The 23,491-nt window shown below is 42.0% G+C and overlaps 1 protein-coding gene across 4 annotated transcripts in view; it reads left to right on the top strand.

The window, feature by feature from the left end:
- The window catches only part of mcamb (melanoma cell adhesion molecule b), a 33,305-nt gene extending 9,855 nt beyond the window's left edge, over nucleotides 1-23,450 (top strand). Inside the window, exons 3-18 of one of the 4 annotated variants that reach the window (XM_053421990.1) lie at nucleotides 14,535-14,659; nucleotides 14,747-14,978; nucleotides 15,348-15,418; nucleotides 15,521-15,608; nucleotides 15,694-15,873; nucleotides 16,491-16,621; nucleotides 16,818-16,953; nucleotides 17,057-17,172; nucleotides 17,706-17,847; nucleotides 18,038-18,165; nucleotides 18,672-18,810; nucleotides 19,115-19,171; nucleotides 20,485-20,517; nucleotides 20,971-21,097; nucleotides 21,545-21,656; nucleotides 21,765-23,450. In XM_053421990.1, coding sequence (XP_053277965.1) covers nucleotides 14,535-14,659; nucleotides 14,747-14,978; nucleotides 15,348-15,418; nucleotides 15,521-15,608; nucleotides 15,694-15,873; nucleotides 16,491-16,621; nucleotides 16,818-16,953; nucleotides 17,057-17,172; nucleotides 17,706-17,847; nucleotides 18,038-18,165; nucleotides 18,672-18,810; nucleotides 19,115-19,171; nucleotides 20,485-20,517; nucleotides 20,971-21,097; nucleotides 21,545-21,656; nucleotides 21,765-21,767 — 1,820 coding nt within the window. In that variant the 3' untranslated portion in view covers nucleotides 21,768-23,450. The remainder of the gene's footprint in view (nucleotides 1-14,534; nucleotides 14,660-14,746; nucleotides 14,979-15,347; nucleotides 15,419-15,520; nucleotides 15,609-15,693; nucleotides 15,874-16,490; nucleotides 16,622-16,817; nucleotides 16,954-17,056; nucleotides 17,173-17,705; nucleotides 17,848-18,037; nucleotides 18,166-18,671; nucleotides 18,811-19,114; nucleotides 19,172-20,484; nucleotides 20,518-20,970; nucleotides 21,098-21,544; nucleotides 21,657-21,764) is intronic. The other 3 variants (XM_053421991.1, XM_053421992.1, XM_053421993.1) reach the window with 3 other exon arrangements.
- The last annotated feature ends 41 nt before the right edge of the window (nucleotides 23,451-23,491 follow it).

The following is a 23,491-nucleotide window of genomic DNA, read 5'->3' as shown; positions in this document are numbered from 1 at the left end:
AGGGACTGTGGCTAATTTCTGCACAGGGCTCAATGCTGGGTCATTGTCAAGGGAGGGGGATATATCACTTTGTTTCCTCTTAGGGGGAAGTGGCCAAAGAAATGTAGCCAGAGGGTGAAGTTAAGACAGTGCACGTCTATAGTCAGGCCAAAGAGCTGAGTCCGGCCTTGGACTTGATGGACAACTTCAAATCCAATGAGCAATGCGAATGCCAGAGCTTAACACAATGTAACTAAAGAAAACAACCCAAGAATTTCCTATCACAGACACGACCAGCATAGCAAAATAAGCAAGGTTCGAAAATTCAGGAGACCTGCTGGACACACAAGTTGTCACGGCTTGTATAGTGTGTGGTGTTACCACGGGATAAGATAAGATAAGATAAGATTTGATAAAGTATGATGTACCTTTATTGACCCCTTGTAGCGGAAATTCAATTTGACTCAGCAGCACAAAAAAGTAGCAGTGCAAGGAGAAAGGTATAATAAAAAAAAAAGTTAAAATATACATTGTCAACATTACGCAAATACAACATAGGCTTTTTGTATACATATGAGTTTATGTGTTTGTGCAATCTGTCCCTTGCAGCTAAATACAGGATATCGGGAGAGCTAGCTTGGCACGAGTGATGGAGTAAGTAGCAAACTACATGACTTTGCACCATACAGCCTATATTAGCCTATAAAATCAATTCTTCATAAATATTTGATATACATTAAGTGCATAGCAAAAACATAGTATAGCAAGAATATATGTGTTTTCATCTTGGATATTTCTGTACGACCCTGACTGTTCGGGACTAGATACTTAAATCAAAGTTTTTATTTGTGGTTGAACAGCTTATGTTGAGCAGAAATTCTCCAGATTTGAGTTGGAGAAGAGTTTTTTTGTAGCAGCGTGTTGAGCTCTAAGAGTCACACCACAGATACTCTATGTCCTTGAAAGAGTTCAAAGCTGGAGGAGCAGGGGTCCTGGTTGATCCTCAGATCTGAACCTGTCCTGTGGGATCTGCACTGGAGACTCAAGTCGACCCCTGTCAGGATCTCTGTCTGTTCCCTGTTAGTTCGACCCCCTGCTTTAATAATAGATGTTGTTTTCCTGAAATAATGCTTTGTGCTGATCTAATGCACATTAGGATCCTTTTAACCTAATGCAACCTATCAGCATCCAGCTACGACCACTGGCTCCACAGAGCAGACGGATGTGTTTTCTGTGGATTCACAGTGTTTAGTTACAGCAGATCACTGTTAGCAGTTAACTTTTATGGTTTGCACTCCTCTCTGGCTTTAGTGTTTGTCTGTGGGATTATTAAGGCCCAAATTTATGGTCTTATCTTAAAGTCTAAGTTTTTTCCAGCTAATTATTTCTGTGCTGCGGGTTCTTTCTGCTGGGATGAGGCTGTGATAAGTGAAATATTTTGTCCATCTAGGTCAGAGCAGACATCCAGTGGAAAATAATGTGATTTGGTTTGACTCAGTATCATTCAATTCGTTTAAATAAGCCTCCTCCAAGTAGAGACGGCCGCTACAGTCAAAAGAGATCATTGTTTTCGCTGTGCTGCTTCATCATGCTGCACAATCACCCTCAGATCGCAGCATGTGAGAGATTAATCGACCTTTTTATTTGTCCTGTGATAAACAGGCGAGGCTTTTGGCAAGAGGAGCATGTGAGAAAGAGATGAGTTCTCATCAACACTGCTTTTTTTTCTGTGCAAAAACACACAGTGACGTTGGTCTGATGAGGAACACGTTTTAATTTGGACTGATCACACAAGTTCAGGTTTCCATTTTCACCTTTGAATCACCTTCCAGCTTCTTGTTGATTTGTGCTCATGCAGCCAGTGAATGAAGACGTTCTATCCTGTTCCGCTGCTATGCACTGAAACAGGATGTGTGGTTGGACACAGCTCAGTGACAGATCAGTTATACACTTATTCTTTCAAGTATAAACAAAAAGGCATATCTACGTGTATAAAGGAGAACACATGCTAAAGTATGTGACCAAGGGTTTTTGTTATAATTACAACGGCATGAGGGGGATTAAAAAATACACAAAAAGTTCAGGTTTTCCATGAAGTTTAAATATTTATTTCATGAGGTCCATAAAGTCACCCTGACATGTTGTCAACACCTCAAGCATGAAGAGAAAGGGATTCATTTCAACTTTAACCCAATGGGTGAGTCACGAAAGTGACAGGAAACAGACTAATATCCAATAAATCCAACTTTGTGCTTAATAATCCATTAGTCAAAAAAACGTGTGAGTGAACCAGGCAAATACGGACGATTCACATGAGGTTCATTATTACCTACAATCTGTTTATTGGTTTGTATGTTCATTTGTTGTGCAAGATTACACAAAAGCACGAAACAGATTCCATTACCCTGAGGATACGATACTGGTCAGGGAAGAACCTATTCGATTTTGGTTTGAATCCAGATCAGGGTAAAAAGATCCAGGAAAGTTTTTTAACTTTCTTTAACACTATGAAATGTTGTTCAATGTGCTTAAACCCAATTTCAATGGAGATATCATTGTATTTTATTGCTAATGAATAGTTTTCTTAACCCTCGCTTAATCAAATCGTTAATTATACTACTGGCTTGATATGTCATGTTTTAGAGCATGCAATTCATAAACAAGGCGTGACAATGGCTAGTGGGTTAACGTAAACATTGTTCCTTTGTAACTGGTACGCTATCAACCTGTTTTATTTTGGTGCGACGTCATTCTGAGTGCCGAGCTCCGAGGTGTTATGGAATGTATATGTATAATGTAATATATTTTCTGCGTGGGTTTTCTCCTCCGACAGTCCAAAGCCATGTAGCCTAATCTGTGACTCTAGATTACCCATAGGTGTGAATGTAAGTGTGAATTTGTCCCTAAATGTCGGGCCTGTGATATACTGGCAACCTGCCCAGGGTGTGCCACGCCTCTCGCCCAATGTCAGCTGGGATTGGCTGCAGCTCTACCTCTAACATGAACGCTGCTTTAAGTCACCACCAAGATGCTGATGTTGAGTTTCATTGAATCTTCATACAATTTATGACATTGCACACAAATTCCACATTTCTATATTAAATTTGAGAAACACGCAGGGTTACACACACCTGTTGTTTTTTTACTGTAAGCTCACTCTCTGGTGGTGTTAAGACACGTTATGTAACACATAGTTAAAATGTTTGCCCTTTATCCACCAGATTGTTTGTCTTGGTTACAATGGCCCTATAACAGTGAGATTTTGGTTAGGGCTAACCCTAACCCTAACCCCATATTTAACACAGCTACACCATGGCATGCAAGATTCTAATGAATGTCTTTCAATTATCATTTTTTTTCCACTCTGGCTACTTGTCGCCGCCACCAAATAAGGAAAGAGCTGCTGCTGAGCACCTTATCTCGTGAGCCAATGGGTAAAATCTTTCAGTGTGTTAGTATGTGTGAGTATCTGCAATCTATCTTTAGCCATTTGATGCCAGCAGCAAGCAATGCACATCTCATACTTGTGAGGCCATGTCATGGGACCCCTCTCTCTCTCTCTCTCTCTCTCTCTCTCTCTGTCTCTCTCTCTCTCGGTCTCTCTCACAGACACACACACACACAAACTCTCAGTCACAATCAGCGTTGAGCAAAAATACTGTCTCCGTTGGCCTTTCCCATACTTCCCTGAATCTTGTGTTATTTTATGTCTGCCCGCTCACAGAGCGGCTGATATGAAGACAATTTTGTCGTATAAGGGACGTGGGAAAGAGGATGGAGGGGGCGTTTGTTTCACCATGGGAGCAGACTTAAGGAAATGGCCCACTGAGACTCACTGAAATTGCTGAAACACGCACATATAGATGCACGTACACGAGTAGGCATAGATGTGAGATCATTTTTTTTACAAGAGGCATTAGGACATGGGAAGATGACCGCATCCAACGTGAAGTCAGTGAAGTCAGAAGTCATAAATTCAACATATATATTCTTTGTGTGTGTGTGTGTGTCTGTGTGTGTGTGTAGGGGCATATCAAAATAGCTGAGTGCGGAGACTTTGAGCAAAGGGGAGTTGGACTTGTTGCCAAGTAGTTATCAAAGGCTTGAGAACAGAGTGAACTCTCTTTGAAATGTAACTGCTGAATAAAGAGTAAAGAGCTGCTTATCAGAGAGGATTTAGCCTCAGGTTAGAGAAGCTGTGCTGCTCCTCACAGCTCAACGCCTCAATCTAAACCTACAACTCTGACCTTGAATGCCCCACCACCATTAGACCGTATTAGAAGTGACCTTATCAGAGACCCACTCAGAGCTTTATTACTATGCTGTTGTAACAGTTGTGAGTCAGGAGACCCCCCCTGGGTGATGGATGAAGTGGAGTCCAGTGTGCTGAGAAACAGAGTCACGTCTCGCCTGGGTTGATCCCTGCAACAGGTGGTGAGTTGAAATGGAATATAGCATCAAATCACCAGGAGAAATCAGAGAGTGACGGGACGCCCTCCCCTCCTCCCCTGTTGTGTGGTCCACTCTGATCCTCTTCACTGTATTTACATTCTTCATATCCTTCGTCCCCCTCGCCTTTTGGAAATCGTTAATTCATGTGGCATGTTGAGAGGATTCCGCCGGCATTTGGCTCCAGCACCCTGGGGATGTGTTTGTGTGTGTGTGTGTGTGTTGGGGAAAGTGTCTGGCTGGTCAGTGTGACAAGCTGACCTTGTTTTCTCTGAGGCATCGTGGGAATGTGTCATTTGGCTGCTGCAGCTGTCAATGTCTGTCTCATTGTCTGCACAAAGCAGCTAAAACCACCTGAAGCCCTCAAAGACCCCAACAGGACCACAGGACCCCTCTGCACTCTGTAGTCTATGTGTTTATTTATGTAAAGAGTTAAACTGTCTGGGGGAATCCTTGAGGCCCAAGTAATTAGGCTGCTTATCAAATTCTGTAACCCCAACACTACTGGTTTCATTCAAACTGAGCAGCACTTGGCAGCAACAGAGTTCAACCAGACCTCTGCTGCAATTAATGCAACATGCAGGTCAACAAGGCCAATCCCACATTACTGGCAGTTTTCTTTGGTTCAGTTTAGACCTGGTATTAATATCTATCTCAGATGATCTGGTCAGTGGACAGCTCTAAAACTGGCGTGAGTGCAACCAAGATGCATCTGAGATCCTCCTGGGCTCCATGTTGCCACAGCAGAGAAAACACAACCGTGTCCTCGGCGACACTGACAGACACACTAATCAGATTGTGGCAGTTTGCCATAATGTAAAAAATATCCGTACCTTCTCTTCAACCAATTGATTGGTGCGGCCTTATTAGTCTAAATATGCGAAATTTGATCCAAAGCCTCAAAGTTGATGGAGCATCAGAGCGCAGACAGTTTAGACTTTTTGAGATAATGATGCTTGGTGTCATCCATGGTAATGATGCTGTGATCCAACCCCCCCCCCGCCCCCCACCCCCGTTCTCACAAGTGGTTTATCCCTCCAGCCACAGAAAACAATGGATTGTCTGAAGAGAATATTTAAGTTACACTTTCTCATTCTGAAAGTAACCTTTAAAACAGAGGCTCATTTAAAAAACTTGCAAAGGAAGTGGAAGCAGTATTTGGTTGAATTATTATTTAATAACCGACTTCAGTGAATATCAGGATTGTTAGCAATAAATCCATTCAATTGACAAAACAATTGATATCAATAAACGTGAAGCCACTTTGCTTTAATTTGTTTGCTGTTTACAGGAAATGTTAAGACATTGATTGGATATAATACGGAACAATGAGGAATGATGTGATGCGGTACTGTGTGGCACTACATTTGGTTTTCTACTTTACAAAACACAGCTTCAACTCTGTCATTCCTTTGGAGTCCAGTTTCTAGATGCCATGTCTGTTCGAGGCTGTGGGCCAGTCCTCTCTTCTTCAGGAGAATTACTGTGTGCAGCCAACATTGTGGGAACGAAGCCATCCACCCAAACAAGGTCACTGCAACAAGAGCCGTTTTAGAAATGTCTCCTCTGTGTGTGACCTGAATCAGTTCAATAGAGTGTTCTTTAATAAAATGAAAGTTTAGTCTTTGGTAACATCTAACGCAAGCAAACAGGATAAAAAGAGCAATGATGAAAGAGTAAAACGCTGGTGATAAGAGCCTGTTGGTGCACATCATGTGCTGAATTACAGTTTAGAGGATTGTTAGCGTTAATTTGAAATTGGCATAACAAAGTCTTCATGGAAAATATCATTATGCTGCAGAAAAATGTGTCTATACATTTTTTGAGTGATTTATTTGTGTTGCTGAGATACCCTTCTGCTTGTTTGAGTTGATGGAGAAATTATGGGTCTGTGGTGCCAGGAGCTGCGAGGGGGGATTTGTGAGTCACCGAGAGTCAATTTCTTCCGGTATGCCAATCTCAGAGTCCTGTGTTGTGTGTCTTTGTGTGTTAAAATGCCTTGGGGGGCATCACAGGAATAATGGAATTGATGAACGTGTGACAAAAACCTTTAGTGTCCACGTTTTCAAGAGCTTCTCATAACATTCCTTTGCGTCATTTAGCCAAGCTGAGTTGCCCCAAACTGAGACGGGCTTGTGTTCCAGCAACTGGATCTGTGAAATCACTGGTCTGAAATGATTCTATGATGCACCACTTCAGATCTACACTCCTTGACTTACATGACATGGACAGATGTGCTTTAAGCTCCAAATTGCACCTGCAACATGCTAAATGTGCAGCTTGAGACAGGTTGTGGACATCATGTATTTTTGTCCGCAGCACATTTGTGTGTCAAAAAAATGACACACATGTCTGTCATTAATCCAAGAGCTACTGACTGGAATAAACACAGCCTTTCAACCGAAGTGTCTTTGTGTGACCTGACTTTAATAAAGCTCACATCCTGCAGCTCGTCATGAAGCTAATGACATTGGGAAGTCAGGGATTTCTTTTTGGCATTTCAAACCTCTGTGTGTATTCTCCTCTCACCACACAAGAGTTGTTATTTTCAGCTTGATAAAGTTGCCTTCTCTCTGTAAGTGTGCCATTGAGGGATTAGGTCGGGAAAATGTCAGAGGCCCCAGCAGCCGTCAGAGAACCAAACACTTTATAAACAGATATCTGCAACATTGATTTCTCCTCTGCCTCTGTCTTTTCTTCCTCTGACTTGCTTTTCATTTATCTGTTTTCTCACTGTAACCTCTCGATTCACTCTTCTCAGGCCCATTTACATGTATACAAAGAGCAGCCTGACGGAGGCACAGTTTTCTCATGCTCCCTCTCTCTCCGTCTCACCCTGTCCTGAAGTAGAGCTGCTATTTCTGGTGCCACTCGGGTCAGTGCACTGTAATTCTGCTGTATCATGTAAGCAAACAAGCTTGATAGGCCCCTGTTATTCTTAGATGTGACAGGGCTGGAAACATGTCCCCGAGCTGTCATCTCCGAGTCTGGATATGTATCGGTTCCAGCTGCTAATGTACACATGGTCATCTGTGCTGTGTGCAAAACTGACAGTGGGCGAATGTATATATTCACTCTAATCAAATGCAAAACGGTCAAAATAATTTTGGAGATGATTCAAATTCTGTTTCTGCCTTGATGTTCACACTGTCTCATGGCATTGCTAAGGATAAGGCAGTGGGTGATCATGGTGAGCAATTAAAACTAGGTTAATGACACACACACACACACACACACACGCACACACACACACACACACACACACACACACACACACACACAAACACATATGTTTGTATTTATATCTTAGTGAGGACACTCATAGACCAGAACCATCCAAATTAAAGGCCTAATCCTAACCTTAACATAAACCTAATCCTAACCTAAACCTAAATCTAATTCTAACCCTAAAACCCAGTCTTGACCCTCAATCCACCCATTGGAAAAGTGAAGACCGGTCAAAATGTACTCACCTTCCAAAAATGTCCTCACTTTGTAGAGTCTAGCTATGCTTTAATGGTCCTCACAAAGGTATGAGTAAAGGAAATCACACGCCACATCACACACACACACACACACACACACACACACACACACACACACACACTGCTTGCTCTGCTGTCTTGATTTACTGTCCTCTCTTTTAATACAATATTCATACTCGTCCTCTTTCAAGTTCAACAGACTCTCAACTTTTTCTTTTCTTTTCGAGGGGACACGCCAAACGTAATTCAAACATGAGTTGGAGTCAAATGGGGGGGATGTTCTCGGTATGTAAATATTAATATGGAGCCTTAAAATATTGAGGAAAAGGATTATATAATGACGCTTGTAATAAAAACAAAATGGTGCACTCTCTCCTTTAGACTAATGGCTTGTGGAGCACATTTAGAGAGCAGAGCTTCTGCTGCTCTGTCACCTAAACAAGTGTCTGGACTGTAGTGAATGAAACGCAGCAGAGTGGGGACCTGCGTCATGTGTAAGTTGTGCTCTGAGACATTTCAGGGATCTCGAGTTCAGGCCAGTATTCACTTTACCCCTGATACATATGAATTAGAGACGGTTAAGATACTCCATAGTGTGTGTGCGTGTGTGTGTGTGTGTTCACTTTACACCTCTCAGACAGACAGACTCGTGTGTGTGTGTGTCTGTTTCCTTTTGACCTCAGCGATCATCCTGTCAGTCACTGCTGCTGCTTTCATCTGGGTTTTTCCTAGACTTGATAAAGTGCCTTCTTCCTCACCAGCAGGACCTAAGGAAACTGGTGTTGGTCTGTCTGACAGCTGGTGAACAGTGGACGTGATTTTGGTGACCTGCTGACCTTTCCTCTAGCGCCACAATCAGGCCACATGGAAATTAGAAATTTTCTGATATCGATAACAGCATCGGAAATGCCTCCTTTACTGCTGAAAATGCCTGATCGGGCATCGTCGAGTATGCAAATATATATATATACTGATACTTGGTCTTTAATGTATATTAGCTTAACCCAGATAAAACTGTGATGTTATCTTCCCAGAAATCTTTGCTTCTTCGTCGCACTTACAAGGGGAAGTATAGCAGTCTGGTGTACTTCCCCTTGCAAGTGCTATTTCAAGAAAAAGAAGTGATTTTTTATGCAAGACTTCAGTTCCGAGCTATTAAGGGTATCAGAACATCTCCGATAAAAATGTAATCCAATCAAAAGGTTGTGATGATACTTATTCAATATTTTCATGTTCCCCTGAAGATGAACCCTGTCATGTGATGCATTCCATAAGCTTTTCCTTTATCCCCCAATCCTGGGGTCAGAATGTCAAGTGTGCAGGCAGAATGTTTCTTTATCTGAAAGCCAAACTGCCATGGAATTTGCTGAGAGGGGGTACTTCCTGTTGTAATTACCTTTCCTGTAGCACATCCCAATCAGTATCCTGTTGACTCTGTCCAGCAATTTCACATTGTGCGGTGTGTCAGACATTAAACTCTCTCAAGGCTGCTCGCTTTTGTTCTTGTTGCCACTTGTTTACATTAAGTTTCGATACTGATCTGCAACTGCAAGTGGTTTTTAAAAGAAACTCAATGGTATTTAGGGTGGAGCAGTGACAGTTTTTAGGAACCTAATGAAGAAGTGTTTCTAATTAATGTTTTGAAATGGTTCTTTTAGTTGATCATCCCAAAACATTTACTAACAATTGTAGCCAGGCGGACCTGATGCTGTGATGCCTTGATCTCGCCGGATCAGTCATTGAGTTCACAGGCAGTGACTAGACGGGATCTATTCTTGTGCTTCTGTTGAGGCACTCAGAACTTGGTTAAGCTTAAGACAACAACAGGATGTGTATTGTCACTGAAACCAAACCATGGTGTCAGTGGTGTCACTGTCCTGTGCTTTATCTTCTGTCAAAATATAATTAGCAAGCACAAACAAATACCAGCATATAAATATCATTTGTTTATTTTGGTTTGTCTAAAGAATAAATATTTTTGTATTTATTTTTAATTGATGCTCATAAAAAAACGTTTTCAATGTTTTTTGTGATACTGATCAACAACCAAAGAAACTCGGAAAAGGGAAAGCAAATGTATTTCTATTGTAGCATTTTAAATAACTAGGACACATCTAAATCATTGCTGATGCAGCCAGATCACGTGTGTGTAAGTCGAGGGCTTTAGCTGATTGTGTTGTAAATATGGAAACTGCTAACTGATTTTAATATTGTTCTATGTTCTGTTTATTTCTGTGGCCTGTTTTGAAGTGTTCATTAGGACACATCACCAAACTGATGATCTAACGTAGCACATCTAGAACATATTATGGTATACAGTAATATAATTATGATAAACTGAAGGGTTAATGGTTCATGAAATATTTGATCAGTAAGGAAGGAAGGAAGGAAGGAAGGAAGGAAGAAAACATTTATACCTTTTCAGTGATGGGACCATGCTGTGCACCCGAGCCCCCATTCTGTCATCCAGGTAGATTCATGTCAAACAGTTCACATGACGCTCATCTGGTTTGAATGCCAGTTCAGTTGCTGGAGGTATAGACGTCCTCACCCATCACCATCTGTGGTATGGGCAGGGCGGGGGGTGGCGGGTGGGGGTGGGGGGGTGGGGTGGATGGGGCACAGACTGCGGCTCTTCAATGAATCTTTCACAGTTTAAAAGTCAAAGCAGATTCCAGCCTTTGAACAAACACATGGCTCATCTCATCCACCTACTGTACCTGTCAGAGGGAGGACTGAGCCATCTGGGTCAAATAGACGCTCATGAACGTCTAAAAATAAGTTATGGCCGCTTTCAGAACGGCTGCCGATCACCTGACAATAGTTTTACACCGTGTGCGAGAAAGGAGATTTGATGCGTTTGTGTGGATCAGCAGCCGCAGAAGCTCAGAGTCTGGCAGGAAAGCTTTGTTATCATCTCTCTCCACGGACTCAAACTGATTGTTATGTCTACAATGAAATCAGAGCCTATTGTGAGGATACGCATTGTCTTTGATACGACTTCCCCCCTGAGATGATCTTATCCCATCTGCCTCTGCTCTCCTCTGGTTTTGGGGATTATTTTGTCCTCTTATCTGTACGTGCACCTAATTTAGTCCTCCCTTTGAATACAATCCACCCTGCTTTTGGGATGAGCTGTGTTCTACGGGGGAACAGCTGAACCGAGATGTTTAGCGAGATCACCTGCAGCCTCTTTGAACCTTGATGATCAGAAACGACTGAGATGTGCTTGTGTGTTTTGTTTTTCTTTGAGTCAGCCAGACTCTATTAGCCTCGTAAATCAAAGCAAAATATCACTTACAGTTTTTTTCTCTGAGGGAATATAACAGGGCTGCTCTTGAAATAGGCAATTTACCCTTCCTGTCATGTGGGAATCTCTGTATTGAACAAAGTAGAGTAAGTAAGCAGAGCTGTCATTTAAATGGTTTTTATTTCTTAAGTTGCGTTTTGGTTTTTCTTCTTTCTCAGAAGAGGATTAAAGACTCAACATGCTGCTGGTTTGTGGGGGTTCATTTGCAAGACTTTTGGCCAGTTGCAGTGAGTCAGCTAAGCTTTACTAACTATAGTCTAATGTCTGTCTTTTGTGCCAATCTCTTGGCACACAAGGTAATCAATGTATTCCCTAAAAGATCAAGCTATTACTTTTGCCACTGCGGATTCACATCAGGTGAAATTATTCAGGATATTTCGTTCATTTGACTTGAAATGCCAAACACACTGACTCCAGCTGATAATGATGCCTAATTTGCTGCACGTCTTTGATTTATGAGATAATTAACTAAACTCTCCTCTCCACTGGGTTAGAAGCAGATATTTACTAAAGAGCGGATTTCTCTCTCTATCTTTTGTGGAAAGCAACCACTGTGTACGTGGAATTGTTGTCTCAGGGTCAGACACACACACTTTCACTTTGTTTGCTGAGTAGAGCTCAAAAAGCTGGAGAGGTCCACGTCTCTCAGCTGTCGGAGGCCATGCTCAGCATATCTTCTGTCATACTGATTGAGGACTATTATCCGAGGTGAATGGACTTTGCACTATCATCATCAGAGAGGAATCGATCCGAGGCCTTGGAGTGCCAGCGTCTCTGACTGATGCACTATGGAGATGATCACATTTCTAATGAGATTTGATTGAGGTTCCCATGAGCAAATTGACTCCAGCAGCTTGAGGAGAGAGTTTGTGAAACCTTTGGTTTGAGCTGCAAAGTATTATCTTACTCTCGTCCAGCTTGTGTCCATCTGAAGATCACTTCTTATTGTAGGTGAACCCTCAGGCAGTGGCAGGGGGGAGGGGTGGGAATCTGCAAGTGAGTCAGCGTTGGCCTTCCATCGCTAATGGCCAGAAAATGTCTATGTTGGAGGGCCTAATTGGATTTCTTAACAGGAAAACATCCGTCCAGCTCCATTAGCCAGGGCTAAACAGCAACACACAGCGGAGGCAGGGGGGAGAGAGGCAGGGAGGGAGTTTGGATGGGAGGAAAGAATCAAGCGAGTGAAGAAGAGGGTGACTTATAGGTCAATGTGCAGCAGAGGTTTAGTTTGGAGACAGCCGCATCATCTTCATCATCTGAGCAGATGCAGATGGAATAAAATACTATGTGTGTGGTTAATGAGCTCAGCAGCTGTTATGGTGTAAAATGTATCATTTTCATAGGTGACACACTCAAACAATTACTAACAATAATGATAATATATTTCATTTAGATAGTGCTGTAACAACACTTAAAGACACTTAACATAGGTTGGAAAACGGCAAAAATGTAAGCGACTATCTGTAAATATACAATACAAATCATAATCACATCAAAATATACAACATACTTTATAATGAAACATTAATATCGATTTCAATTGTTGGTTTTGTTTTCAGAAGCGTATGAGTAAGAAGAAGAAAGTTTATTAGTCTAGCAAAATCTAAAATCTGCAGTTAAATAGTGCTGTGTTGATGAGCAGATGAAATGGCAAAACTTAAATGACAAGTTTCCCTGGTTTAGTTTTAGTTCATATTCTGACACCTGTTATTGAGGTACCACTTAAGTGCTGAAACATTGTTACAGAAACACATGAAAGTCCTCAGAATGCTCCGGTCAGTTGATGACAACCGAGGAAACTTGCTCTGCTGTAAACCAAGAGATGCAGCTGAAAGTTCTTATTCTTAAATTTACTAAATGCACGTCTTGCTGTGATTTTTTCTTCACTAACTTCAACGTCATGAATAAACCTTCACTCTCCTGAAAATAATCATATTTTAATATAAAATAGCACATGATGTAGAATACACAACTAAATGGATCTGTGAGGGTTTATAACTCTAAAATTAATGCATTTAGTGAAGGTCAGTGCAGGACACAGATGACTCAAATTTCCATTTTCTTGTGCAGCACTGATATAAACTCAGAAATTTCCCGCAATCGCTTCTTCCTCTTCCTTGAGAGAAGCTACATTCACCAGCTACGCTCAGTAAATGCTAAATCAAACCTGACGGCCTCATACCTCAAGGGCACAGCTGCCGTTTGGGTCTCACGCATCTTCGGAGACACTGCAATGTAACGCGTGACTGGGAGTCCGTCCTATAGACTATAGGATGCGTCATGGCCAGAGACTCTGAAGGGGAAAACCAGTCGGAGACACATAACGAAGGAACAGTGGAGCTACTATGCAGCCTGTAAATTGAGCCTTTCTTCCTGTGAGAGGGTGACATGTTGGAATGCGGCACATTAATGTGGACATGGGTGGGCTTCTCATTCCTTACATAGCATCTCTCTCCTCCCTTTGACCCACCATGACTCTCTTCTCTCTTCTTTGCCTCCAAGGCTCCTTTGGATAGGAGTCCACACGGTGTATATGCAGAAGTTGTGTATTTCTTCAGGATATCATTAGACAAAGGTCGTCACCCTCAGGTTCCATTTATGGATGAGTTCAATGAAGTTTTATTGGCATTAAGTCTTGATCTATCAGGTGGATATATCATGTGTGGAAGTGTAATACTATATAGATTAGAAGAATTAGTGTGTCCAATGACAAACATTTTGTCAAACTGTAAAACTGTAAAACATCTCTGCCTATACATGGTTACTACTACCTAAAAGAAACAAAATATTATCATACCTTTCATATTCATGACCAGTGTGCATTACAAATATACAACAGAGTATTAGGGACAGATTGAAGAAAAATATTTGTGGCTAAAGTCATAATATTTCAGAGAAAAAATTAACACAGATATAAAGGTTGATCTTCTGATATCAATAAAAGCATTGGTTTCATAATTCAATCAAGAATTCCCTTGTATCATGAATTCTCTCAAATGACAACATATAACAGACAAAATATCATCACATTAACAATTTTATTTGTTTTGTTGTTTGTTTTGACTTGGAATTTTTTTTAAATAATAAAAGGATGTTAGCCGCTCCGACACCCACCTGCCCACTCAGAGAATTGAAGACTAGAGAAATATCCTCACCTCAATAATTGTTCGTTCTTCTTTAATATAAAGGGCAATTAAGGAATACATTGTTGTAAATATTCTCTGTTTTGATCAACTATGAAGCTGATGATCAATTAAAACATGTTGGTGAGATGTATTCAACAACAACCCTCCTCTGTGTCTGTCTTTCAGCATGGGCCGTTGTGGAGGTGAACATGGAGGACAGAGTGGAGGTGTCCAGGGGAGAAACAGCTCAGCTCGCCTGCATGTTCACATCAGAAGACGGCATTGGCGCCATAGACATAATGTGGTTCTACGTGAGTTTCATGATGCGCACGTACACTGACATAACTATGATGTTTCTGTGAATGTGAAGTTTGATATGCTCATCCTGTGACCTGCAGACGACACGTCTGGGAAAAAGGCAGCAAATCTACTACCAAGACTCCACCATGAAGCTCGTCGAGCGGGACACGCCGTTCACCGACCGCATCAGCGTGAACGGCACCGGGGCCAACGGAGGGGTGGTGCTGACCATCAACCCCGTGAAATTGATGGATGAACTGGAATTCATCTGTCACATCAAGAGTCTCACAGACGGGACCGGGGAGGGACGCACAAAGCTGAGGGTGTTCGGTAAGATTCAGATTCATGTGGACGTCTCAGAATCTAGGAGACAAAAGATGGTTTCTGAAAGACATATGATAAGTGTGTTCACCTCAGCGAAAGCAATGGACCTAATTATATTTCTTAAACTTAATTAAAATTTCATTCAATTTAATTAACAATGACTGACACTTCAATTGCTGATTTTTCTTTCTTAAACAAACATCCAGTTGTTGCACTTAAGCAGTTTTTAGCTTCTTCTCCGTCTCTCCATCAGTCTCCTTCCACTTCTGCTAAAAAATTAAAGATATTAAAACAGTGTGAGAGTGTTTCAAAACTCAGAACACACAAACCTTTTTGCCGTTTTTGTTGTTAAATCAGTTTTTAATTCCTGTGCAGAAACACCAAACCTTCCTACGATTGATGCTACTCGAACAGGGATCTCCGTCAGCAAAAGCGGCCTGTCCAAGGTAAACCAGCATCACATTGTGACGAGTGTATTCATTATGAAATGACTGTTTCCTTCTCTGAGTGTGTTCTTCTCTGACTCTGTCTCCTCTCCTCTCCCACAGATTGGGGTCTGTGAAGTCAAAAACGGCTTCCCCAAGCCGAACGTCACTTGGTACAGAGACAACACTCCACTGCACAATGTTAAGGATGGTGAGACAGATCAACACGAGTGATCCCTCTTTGATTCCCTCTTTCTCCTCATCTCTTGTGCTTAACAAATGGTTTTGTCCTCCAGAGGTGGACGTGGTGTCCACCACCACCACTGAGTCCAGTGGTCTGTTCTCAGTGAAGAGTGAGCTGAGTCTGCAGGTGAAGAAGGAGGACAAGGACGCGGAGTTCTACTGCGAGGTCAACTTCTTTGTTCCTGGAGAGACTAGGATGACAGAAACAAACCGAATCAACATCACTGTACACTGTGAGTTTCACACACTGAACTTTTCAATGTGTATGTTTCATTTATTTAAAAGTTTACCATGTAGCGAAATATTATTGATTGTTACAACACCAACTTTGAAGTGTGATTGAGATTGTGGACATCAGGCATAATGTGAAAACATAAGTGTTTAAATAGAATTTGTGTTATTCACAAATTCCAATTATCTTGCATTTTATCTCAGGTATGGATGAAATTCAAGTGCTTCAGATCTGTCGTAAAAGACGTGCAGATCTGGAAAACTTCTAAAACTAAAATAAAATAAATAAATATATTTATAGAAATGACTCCCACTGACGGGTTATGGCAGGGGGGAAAGATTAACCCAAATAAAACTAAATACACCTCTTGGAGTAAATCTCTTACATTTTCTGATAGTTGACAGTTACTTTTTTCCCCTGTCAGCAAAGGTTACACTAGGACTCCATGTTCAGGCCGTCCCTCTCCATCCCTCTGTCCCCTGACTCTAACTATCTAGTGTCCTACATGTGTTTGCTGAAGGAAACTGTAGCTTGAGATTCCCTCTTGTTGGAATCATTTTTCCGTCACATTGACCGTCGTTTGTGCCCTGGCGTTGAATTCCTCTCTCTCTGCTTCAGACCCCGCCACAGCCGTTAGTTTGTGGGTGGAGTCACCAAAGGGCGAAATCAAGGAAGGGGACTCGATCGAGTTTCACTGCAGTGACAACGGGAATAGTGCTTTTACATCATTTACAATCAGCGACGAACGGGTAAGAAAACACACTTAAAAACACATTTTTCAGTTTAGTCACACTTTGTGTTTCATCACAGGATCCATTAATAGCTGTTCTGGAGCTTTTGATTGTATGGTATCATCTTCTGCAGTGGGTGGAAGCACTTTAAGGACCTCGTGTTGAGTTAAATGCTTTGTTTATGTGTTGATCAGATTACATTGGCTTTTTGCAGGGCGACCCCATTGTCGATACCGATGTGATGGTGCTGTATAACGTGACCCGTCGGAACAATGGAGTTTATTATTGTAACTCTCTAGACATGGAAACCGGTGAAGAGATCTCCGGAAATACCACTGTGGTGGTCAACTGTGAGGAACCTGCACCATGACAACAAATAAGTTAATCAGCAGTCTGCATTGAGCCCAGTTTGAATGATTGGTTCTGTCTCTTCTTTCTTTTTGATGCGTGTAGTTCTCGATCCTGCAGTGGTGAGACCTAAAGAAACTGTGGTGTTGGCCCACGGAAAGGGGCTGACAGCCACCTGCAACGCCCTCTCGTCTCTCCAGACACAAACTGCCTGGTTTAAGGTGACACACACACGTTGTCTTACAGTGTAGTGCGTACTCATTGGTTTATTCTCAGGAGAAATTGGGGAAAATGTCCAAAATCTACCTACCTCTCGCTGTCAAAGAGAGGGATAACGGAATCATGGATACAGCCTTTTGTGTGGATCTGCAGGTTCAAAATTGAATGATTTCTTTCCAGGGCCAATGCTCATCCTTTCAACAATTTTGTTGAAATCTATCCAGAAGTTCTCACTTGTAGTTCGTGGCCTCAGTTACTGTATCGGACATCAAGCACTGTACTTACAATAAATAGAGTTTTTAAGTACTTTAATTTTCTGCTACTTTACACCTCTGATCCACGACAGTTCAGAGGCATATGATGTACTTTTTCCCCCACAACATAAAATGATAAAAGTTACCTACTTCAATCATTACATTACTTAGTTACTTTATAAATATGGGTAATACAAAGAATACAAGTTAAGTGGATATCGTGTGTTCGTATGCACATGTGATAAATGCTCCTGTTTCTGCCCCGGTGTGTGTGTGTGTAGGATGGAAAGGAGGTATTAAAGGGTCACACCTTGACCCTGAGGAACGCTACGTTCGACACAACAGGAATGTATGTGTGTGTGGTGACTGTTCCTGATATCAAGGGAATGGAGACGAGCGGCACACTTCAAGTTAATGTCAAAGGTGAGTCTGATCACAGACAGTGTCTGTTTATGTGGGTTTTAAGTTTTTTTCTGCATTTCTGTGTATTTTCAGTTTATTTTCAGTCAGTGTATAAGTACTTAAAGAAATGTATAGTTGTATAGCATCCTGTATGTAGTTATATTGGTCACGGGAAAACGTTTGAGGTGATCCCCCGCTCCTCTCTCCTCAGGCCCACCAGAGATCAAGAGGCCAGACAACACAGAGATTGAAGAGAGTGTTGAGACGTCGGTCCACCTCAGCTGCAGCGTCAGAGGTTTCCCTGCTCCCATCATCAACTGGACAACCTCTGATGGAAAGGTACAGCAGAGGGAAGCTTCACATTGTGTATTCACAAATGTAGTTTTATCTAATGTGTGCTCACACTCTCCAGTTCTGAAGAATCCAACAAGTCATTCAGGTCACCATCAAGTGTCACTTATGCATTTAAAGCTTTTAATCTTTAGACTAGAAAAGCTCTACTCAAATATGGTCCATGTAACATGCTAATCTAAAGTGCAGAGCATGAAATCTGCTAAACCTCAGCTCAACTGTGAGAATGAAAATATTAGCATTCATCTCATGTCCAGGTACATCCTTCCAGAGCCATCAGCCTGGCTCTCAGGCTCAATCCTGATGTGTGAGATCTCTTCAACAACTTCAACTGACCTGATTTTGACAAAAAGATTATTTTAACTGTGTCAAAATAAATCCCTGAGAACAGAGCGGTGAGGTGCAGCATCTCCAGTCGGTGACAGGATGGGTCAGAGCTGCACCTTATGCTCTGGAACCCCCCCTGCTGACTCACCTGTGTGTTTTTGTACCAGGTGCACGATTCAAAATCCAAGCCGACGGACAAGGGCGTTCAGAGTGAGGTCAGTTTCAAGGTCACCTCTGACGTCACCGCTGTCTGCAACGCCTTCAACGAGCACGGCACTGACACGGTGGCCTTCCACATCAAAGCCAGTGAGTCCCCGCTGCTAGCCCTTCCTGTCGCTGTCCTTTGTGTTTACATGTGTGTAGGTTTCTATCTCTTGCAACCCCCCCCCCCCCCCCCTTACAGCCTCTGTCGATTCTTTGTTTTATTGTCACTTTGTCTGAAGGCGTCCGTCTCTGCCACAAGCTGGAACGTGTTGTCGTGTTGACGTTTTTAACCAGCGTTGTTGTCCATGTTGTGTCATGAAGCTGTGTAGCTGTCAAATGCTCCCCCTTCCTCCCCCAGTGTGTTAACCATGAGTGTCCTCCCCTCTGTGCCTCTACCTGTTTTCAGCTATACACACGACCACACAAGCCACCACCACTAGCACTACTCTTTCTTCTACCACAGGTAAGACAACAGCCAAGTCTGCACTGCCCTGTTTAAAAGAAGCAAGAAATCACCTACAAAGAGTTTAAAAAATGACAAGATCCATAAAATCCAATTTAATACTAAAATATCATTCAGTGGAACAATGTTCCCACAATGTAAAATTTAAATTCAGTAGATTCCGATTTTTATTTAGATCTGCACACACTCTTACATATCAATCCCCTAACCGGCATGATGGTTTTCATCAAGAATCATGAATTATTCCTCAGAGAGTCACACAGACTCACACATATGAATTAAAAAATGTGCGAAAAGGCAAACTTTGCTGAATAACAGGAGTTTTCTACCAAATTGATTTTGAAATTACTGATATGGTTTACCATCTCCAAAGAGGAACGTTATGAGTAATTGGTATTTTAGGACGTGCAGATACATACACAGCACACAACCGCAAACACACACGAGATCAATGTGACTCTAGAAAGCAGCTGATGCTTTAAATGCACTCAAAGAGAGTCTCCTGACTCCCATTACTGCTGCTGCCTTGTGCTCTCTCTCTCTCTCTCTCTCTCTCTCTCTCTCTCTCTCTCTCTCTCTCTCTCTCTCTCCGTCCCCACTCTCCTGTAAGTCATGCCAGGAAATATCCAGCCCCTCAGAGGAAAACTGCTCTGTGTTGTTGTTTCTTGCAAAGCACCAGTTACATGAGATTAAACAGAGATGCTCTCTGCTCGGGGCGTATGACTGCTGGGCTACTGACCACAGTCGATGTTTAGCTTCAAATGACAAATAAGACGAGATAAGATCAAATGAAACATCTGTTGTCCTCAGTTCTGACCTCTGACGAATCCGTGTGTGTATGTGTCTACTTGTTCTTGTGTCTTTGTGAGGACCATAGCATGGAATTCACAGAGTGAGGACCTTTGGGGAAAGTGTGACGTTAGCAGGTCCTCACTTTTCCAAATGCCTGTTTGAGGATTAAGATTTTGTTGTAGGGTTAAGGGGTTTGGGTTAGTGTTTAGTTTAGGGTTAGGGTTGGAATTGGGGTAAGGGCTGGGGGGGGGGGGGGTTAGGCTAGTGTAAGTGTTGGGTTAGGGTAAGGGTTAGGGTCTGGAGGTTAGGGTTAGCCAGGCTGAGGGATGTGTGTGTGTGTGTATGTGTGTGTGTGTATGTGTGTGTGTATGGGTGTGTGTGTGTGTATGTGTGTGTGTGTATGTGTGTGTGTGTATGTGTGTGTGTATGGGTGTGTGTGTGTGTACTGTTGGCCTGCAGATATATTCTCACTAACACATCCAGCCGCCCTCTGATATCTGTGCTCTTGTGGTTTTTCTCAGTTAAAGGAGCAACAGATATCCAGAAAAAGCCAGGTTTGTTTGATCCGCTGCTGCAGATTCTCTCGCACCTCTCGATGTCCAAGGCACAAAAGCTTCCATCTTCTTCTCCTCCACAGCACCTTTCTCTTATCTGACCCTCCCCTCTTTCTCTCTTCCGATGAACAACCCATCAAACCATCACTGAGCTGTTCATCTCCACCTCCTCCTGTGCATGTTGTCATGCTGTTATAAGAGGACAGAACTCTCCTACACTCCTCCTGCACTTTCCTTTCTTTAGGTTGCCAGGTTTAGGTCACCTGAATGATGCTATGTGCTGCACTCTTTTTAGCCGCTCTGTAAAAGGCCATCTCCTGCTGCGACACACTGTGGAATGCTGCATCACCTTCCAAATGTGATCCTCCTGTATCCGACTCTCTGGCATCACCCCGTCATCTCACTCCTGTTTCAGTCAGTGACCCTGTGGTTGTTCTTGTGTTCTATCTCCAGCAGGGGGCAATGGTGTGATCATTGCAGTCCTCATTATCTGCCTCCTGCTGCTCGCCATCTTGGGGGCTGTGCTCTACTTCCTCTACAAAAAGGGCAAAATCTGTGGCCGATCAGGAAAACAAGACCTGTGAGTGCAAGAGAGAGTTTACGCTTTAAATTATAATGTGTTTTAGATTAGGATCAGTTTTAATCTTCTGTTTTACCTATTTTTCTTCGGAGCCACCTCATATCATCTTATTACCACTTGTACAGGCCACTGAGATAATGCATTATGTGTTTCCATAATTTGGCAACATCACCCTCAGTGATTTCATTACCTTTGCCAATGGGTTTATAATTTTGTCTGATTGTTTGTTAGTTAGCCGGATTACGTAAAAAGGATTCAACTTTATTTATTTTGGTGCAGCTCACCTAGTATTGTTTTATGTTTTCTTTAACATAGTGGGATTTTAAGACCTTTTCCTTAATGAATAATTCATGGTTCTTGATATCAATGAGCAGTTTGGTGCAGATCTAAATAAAACTACAGATCTAGTGAATATCATGTCTTTGAGCATATTCGTGGTTCTTGCAGCACCAAAGAGAAATCCAACAAAGACAATATCGTGGTGGAGATGAAAAGTGACAACACAGAGGAAGCCATTCTCCTCGGGGTGAACGGAGAAAAACTATCTCCCAGCGACCAGGTACGTTAAAGTGATGGAGATCAGGCCAAAGATGAACTTGTTTTTTAATACACCATTCCCTTTTTAAATCAAACACCCTCCACCCCTCCTATGTGTTTGTTTCTGCAGTAAAGGGTGGTGAGCCCCTGGACGTGCAGAAGTGAGCAGGTGATTTCAGCTGCGGCTCCTGTTCCTCCCTCTCAGGCTCGTACCTGCTGATGCCTTCAAGCTTCCACCAGATCCCCTTATCAGATCAGTCGTCCGTCAGTTAATATTCCAATGGACGACAGTTGATTTGAGCTGCAACTTCTGCTTCCTGTCCCAACACAATCCACGCACATTTCTCCTGGAATGCACCTCGAGCTTTAACGACACAATCCTGCGAATAAATCCTCTGCCTCCAAACGAAAGGACTGACTTTAGACCGTAGCTCTCGTTTGCGCGAGCCCTGCAAAATGCTGATCGTCTGTAGAACAAACATATAGAGCACAAAGTTGACCAGGGACGGTTTTTATATGTGACTGAGCGTCGACTCAGGCAAAGCAATCACTGCAGAGCAGCCTGACACGCCTCTTTATCAAAAGTGTATATATTATAATCTGTGTATATATTTCTTTATTTAAAATAACAATAGAAAAAAAAACAACAACCAAAAATAAATGACCAGGTAGTGTTCTATGTCGTTCTGGTGCTCTTAATACAGAGCAGGGAGAGTTTGGATAGTAGCAGTCCTCCTGTTTGTATTTTCTTTTTTTTTACGTTTTCTGTTCTGCTCAAGTCTGCACACTGAATTTTATGGGTTGTTTCCCTCACTAGACGATCTCCATCTCCATTTCTCAATAATGTTGCCTTTTAGCTCTAAAATCTAAATGTAGGTAATTTACTCCCACATCGTTCACATCCGATTTGTCTCCATCTACAGTTCACGCTCCTGTCTGTACGCCTCACACTTTGTGTATACTAAAGAGAATATTTTTTAAAAGACGGGTGAATAATCTGTTCAGGAATTGACTATTAAGGATTAACATTATTTCTAGTACTGGTTTTCTTGGTCGTTTCTTTCCTTCACAATCTAGTTTTGTATCTTACGCGTGTTTTTGAAACATTATCTATTTAGTTACGTTCACTTTTAATGTTCGGTGCACTGATTTGTTTTTGTTTTTATCCTCCATGCAGTGATGTGTTGTGTTTCTCTAATGTGAAACCGTCGTCTTGTTTTAATGTGAATGAGAATTATTACTGTAGTGGTTTTTATTTTTTTTAAGAGGAAGGATGTGGATTATCGGTCTATGATAAATATGGTTCACGGCATGAAGTCGACCTCGTTATCAGAAAAAGACACATTTCTGTTTAATGAATGAATGAATTCATGTGTCGACTGAATCATGAAATAATCTGTTGGATCAGAGAGAAGCAGACGGATTCAACCTCAGATGTGAGACGCGTTAAATCAACACAAGCTCTGTGTACGTGTATTTTCATGTTGTGACGATATAACATGTGTGACTACTGAGGAGGGGGAACTGTGACTCCAGATATGCAAATCGAGTTGCACAACAGCAACCAATCAAGCCGGCTAACTCTCCCTTCCTCTTCCCTGTGGGTCTGTTTTCTGTTCCTGCTGTTTTTATTGTTTTAGGAACGACCACTGTCAAATTGATGTGGATGAGTGAAATCTGTTAAATGCCTTTTAATGCCTCAGAGTTTAAGTCAACTTCATCGATGGCATTCAAACCAATTTACCAACAAAGCCACTGTTTGTAGTTTTTGAGAATTATACCAAATAAAGATTGACTGTTAATTGAAAAGAGGAAATGAGAAAGTGTCTGTTTCTTTTCAGACTGAGGTATTTGGTT

The sequence above is a fragment of the Pleuronectes platessa genome, chromosome 5 (assembly GCF_947347685.1).
Source record: "Pleuronectes platessa chromosome 5, fPlePla1.1, whole genome shotgun sequence".
NCBI classification, from domain to species: Eukaryota; Metazoa; Chordata; class Actinopteri; order Pleuronectiformes; family Pleuronectidae; genus Pleuronectes; species Pleuronectes platessa.
The sequence above is the reverse complement of the archived record's forward strand: the minus strand, read 5'-3'. Positions and strand labels throughout refer to the sequence as shown.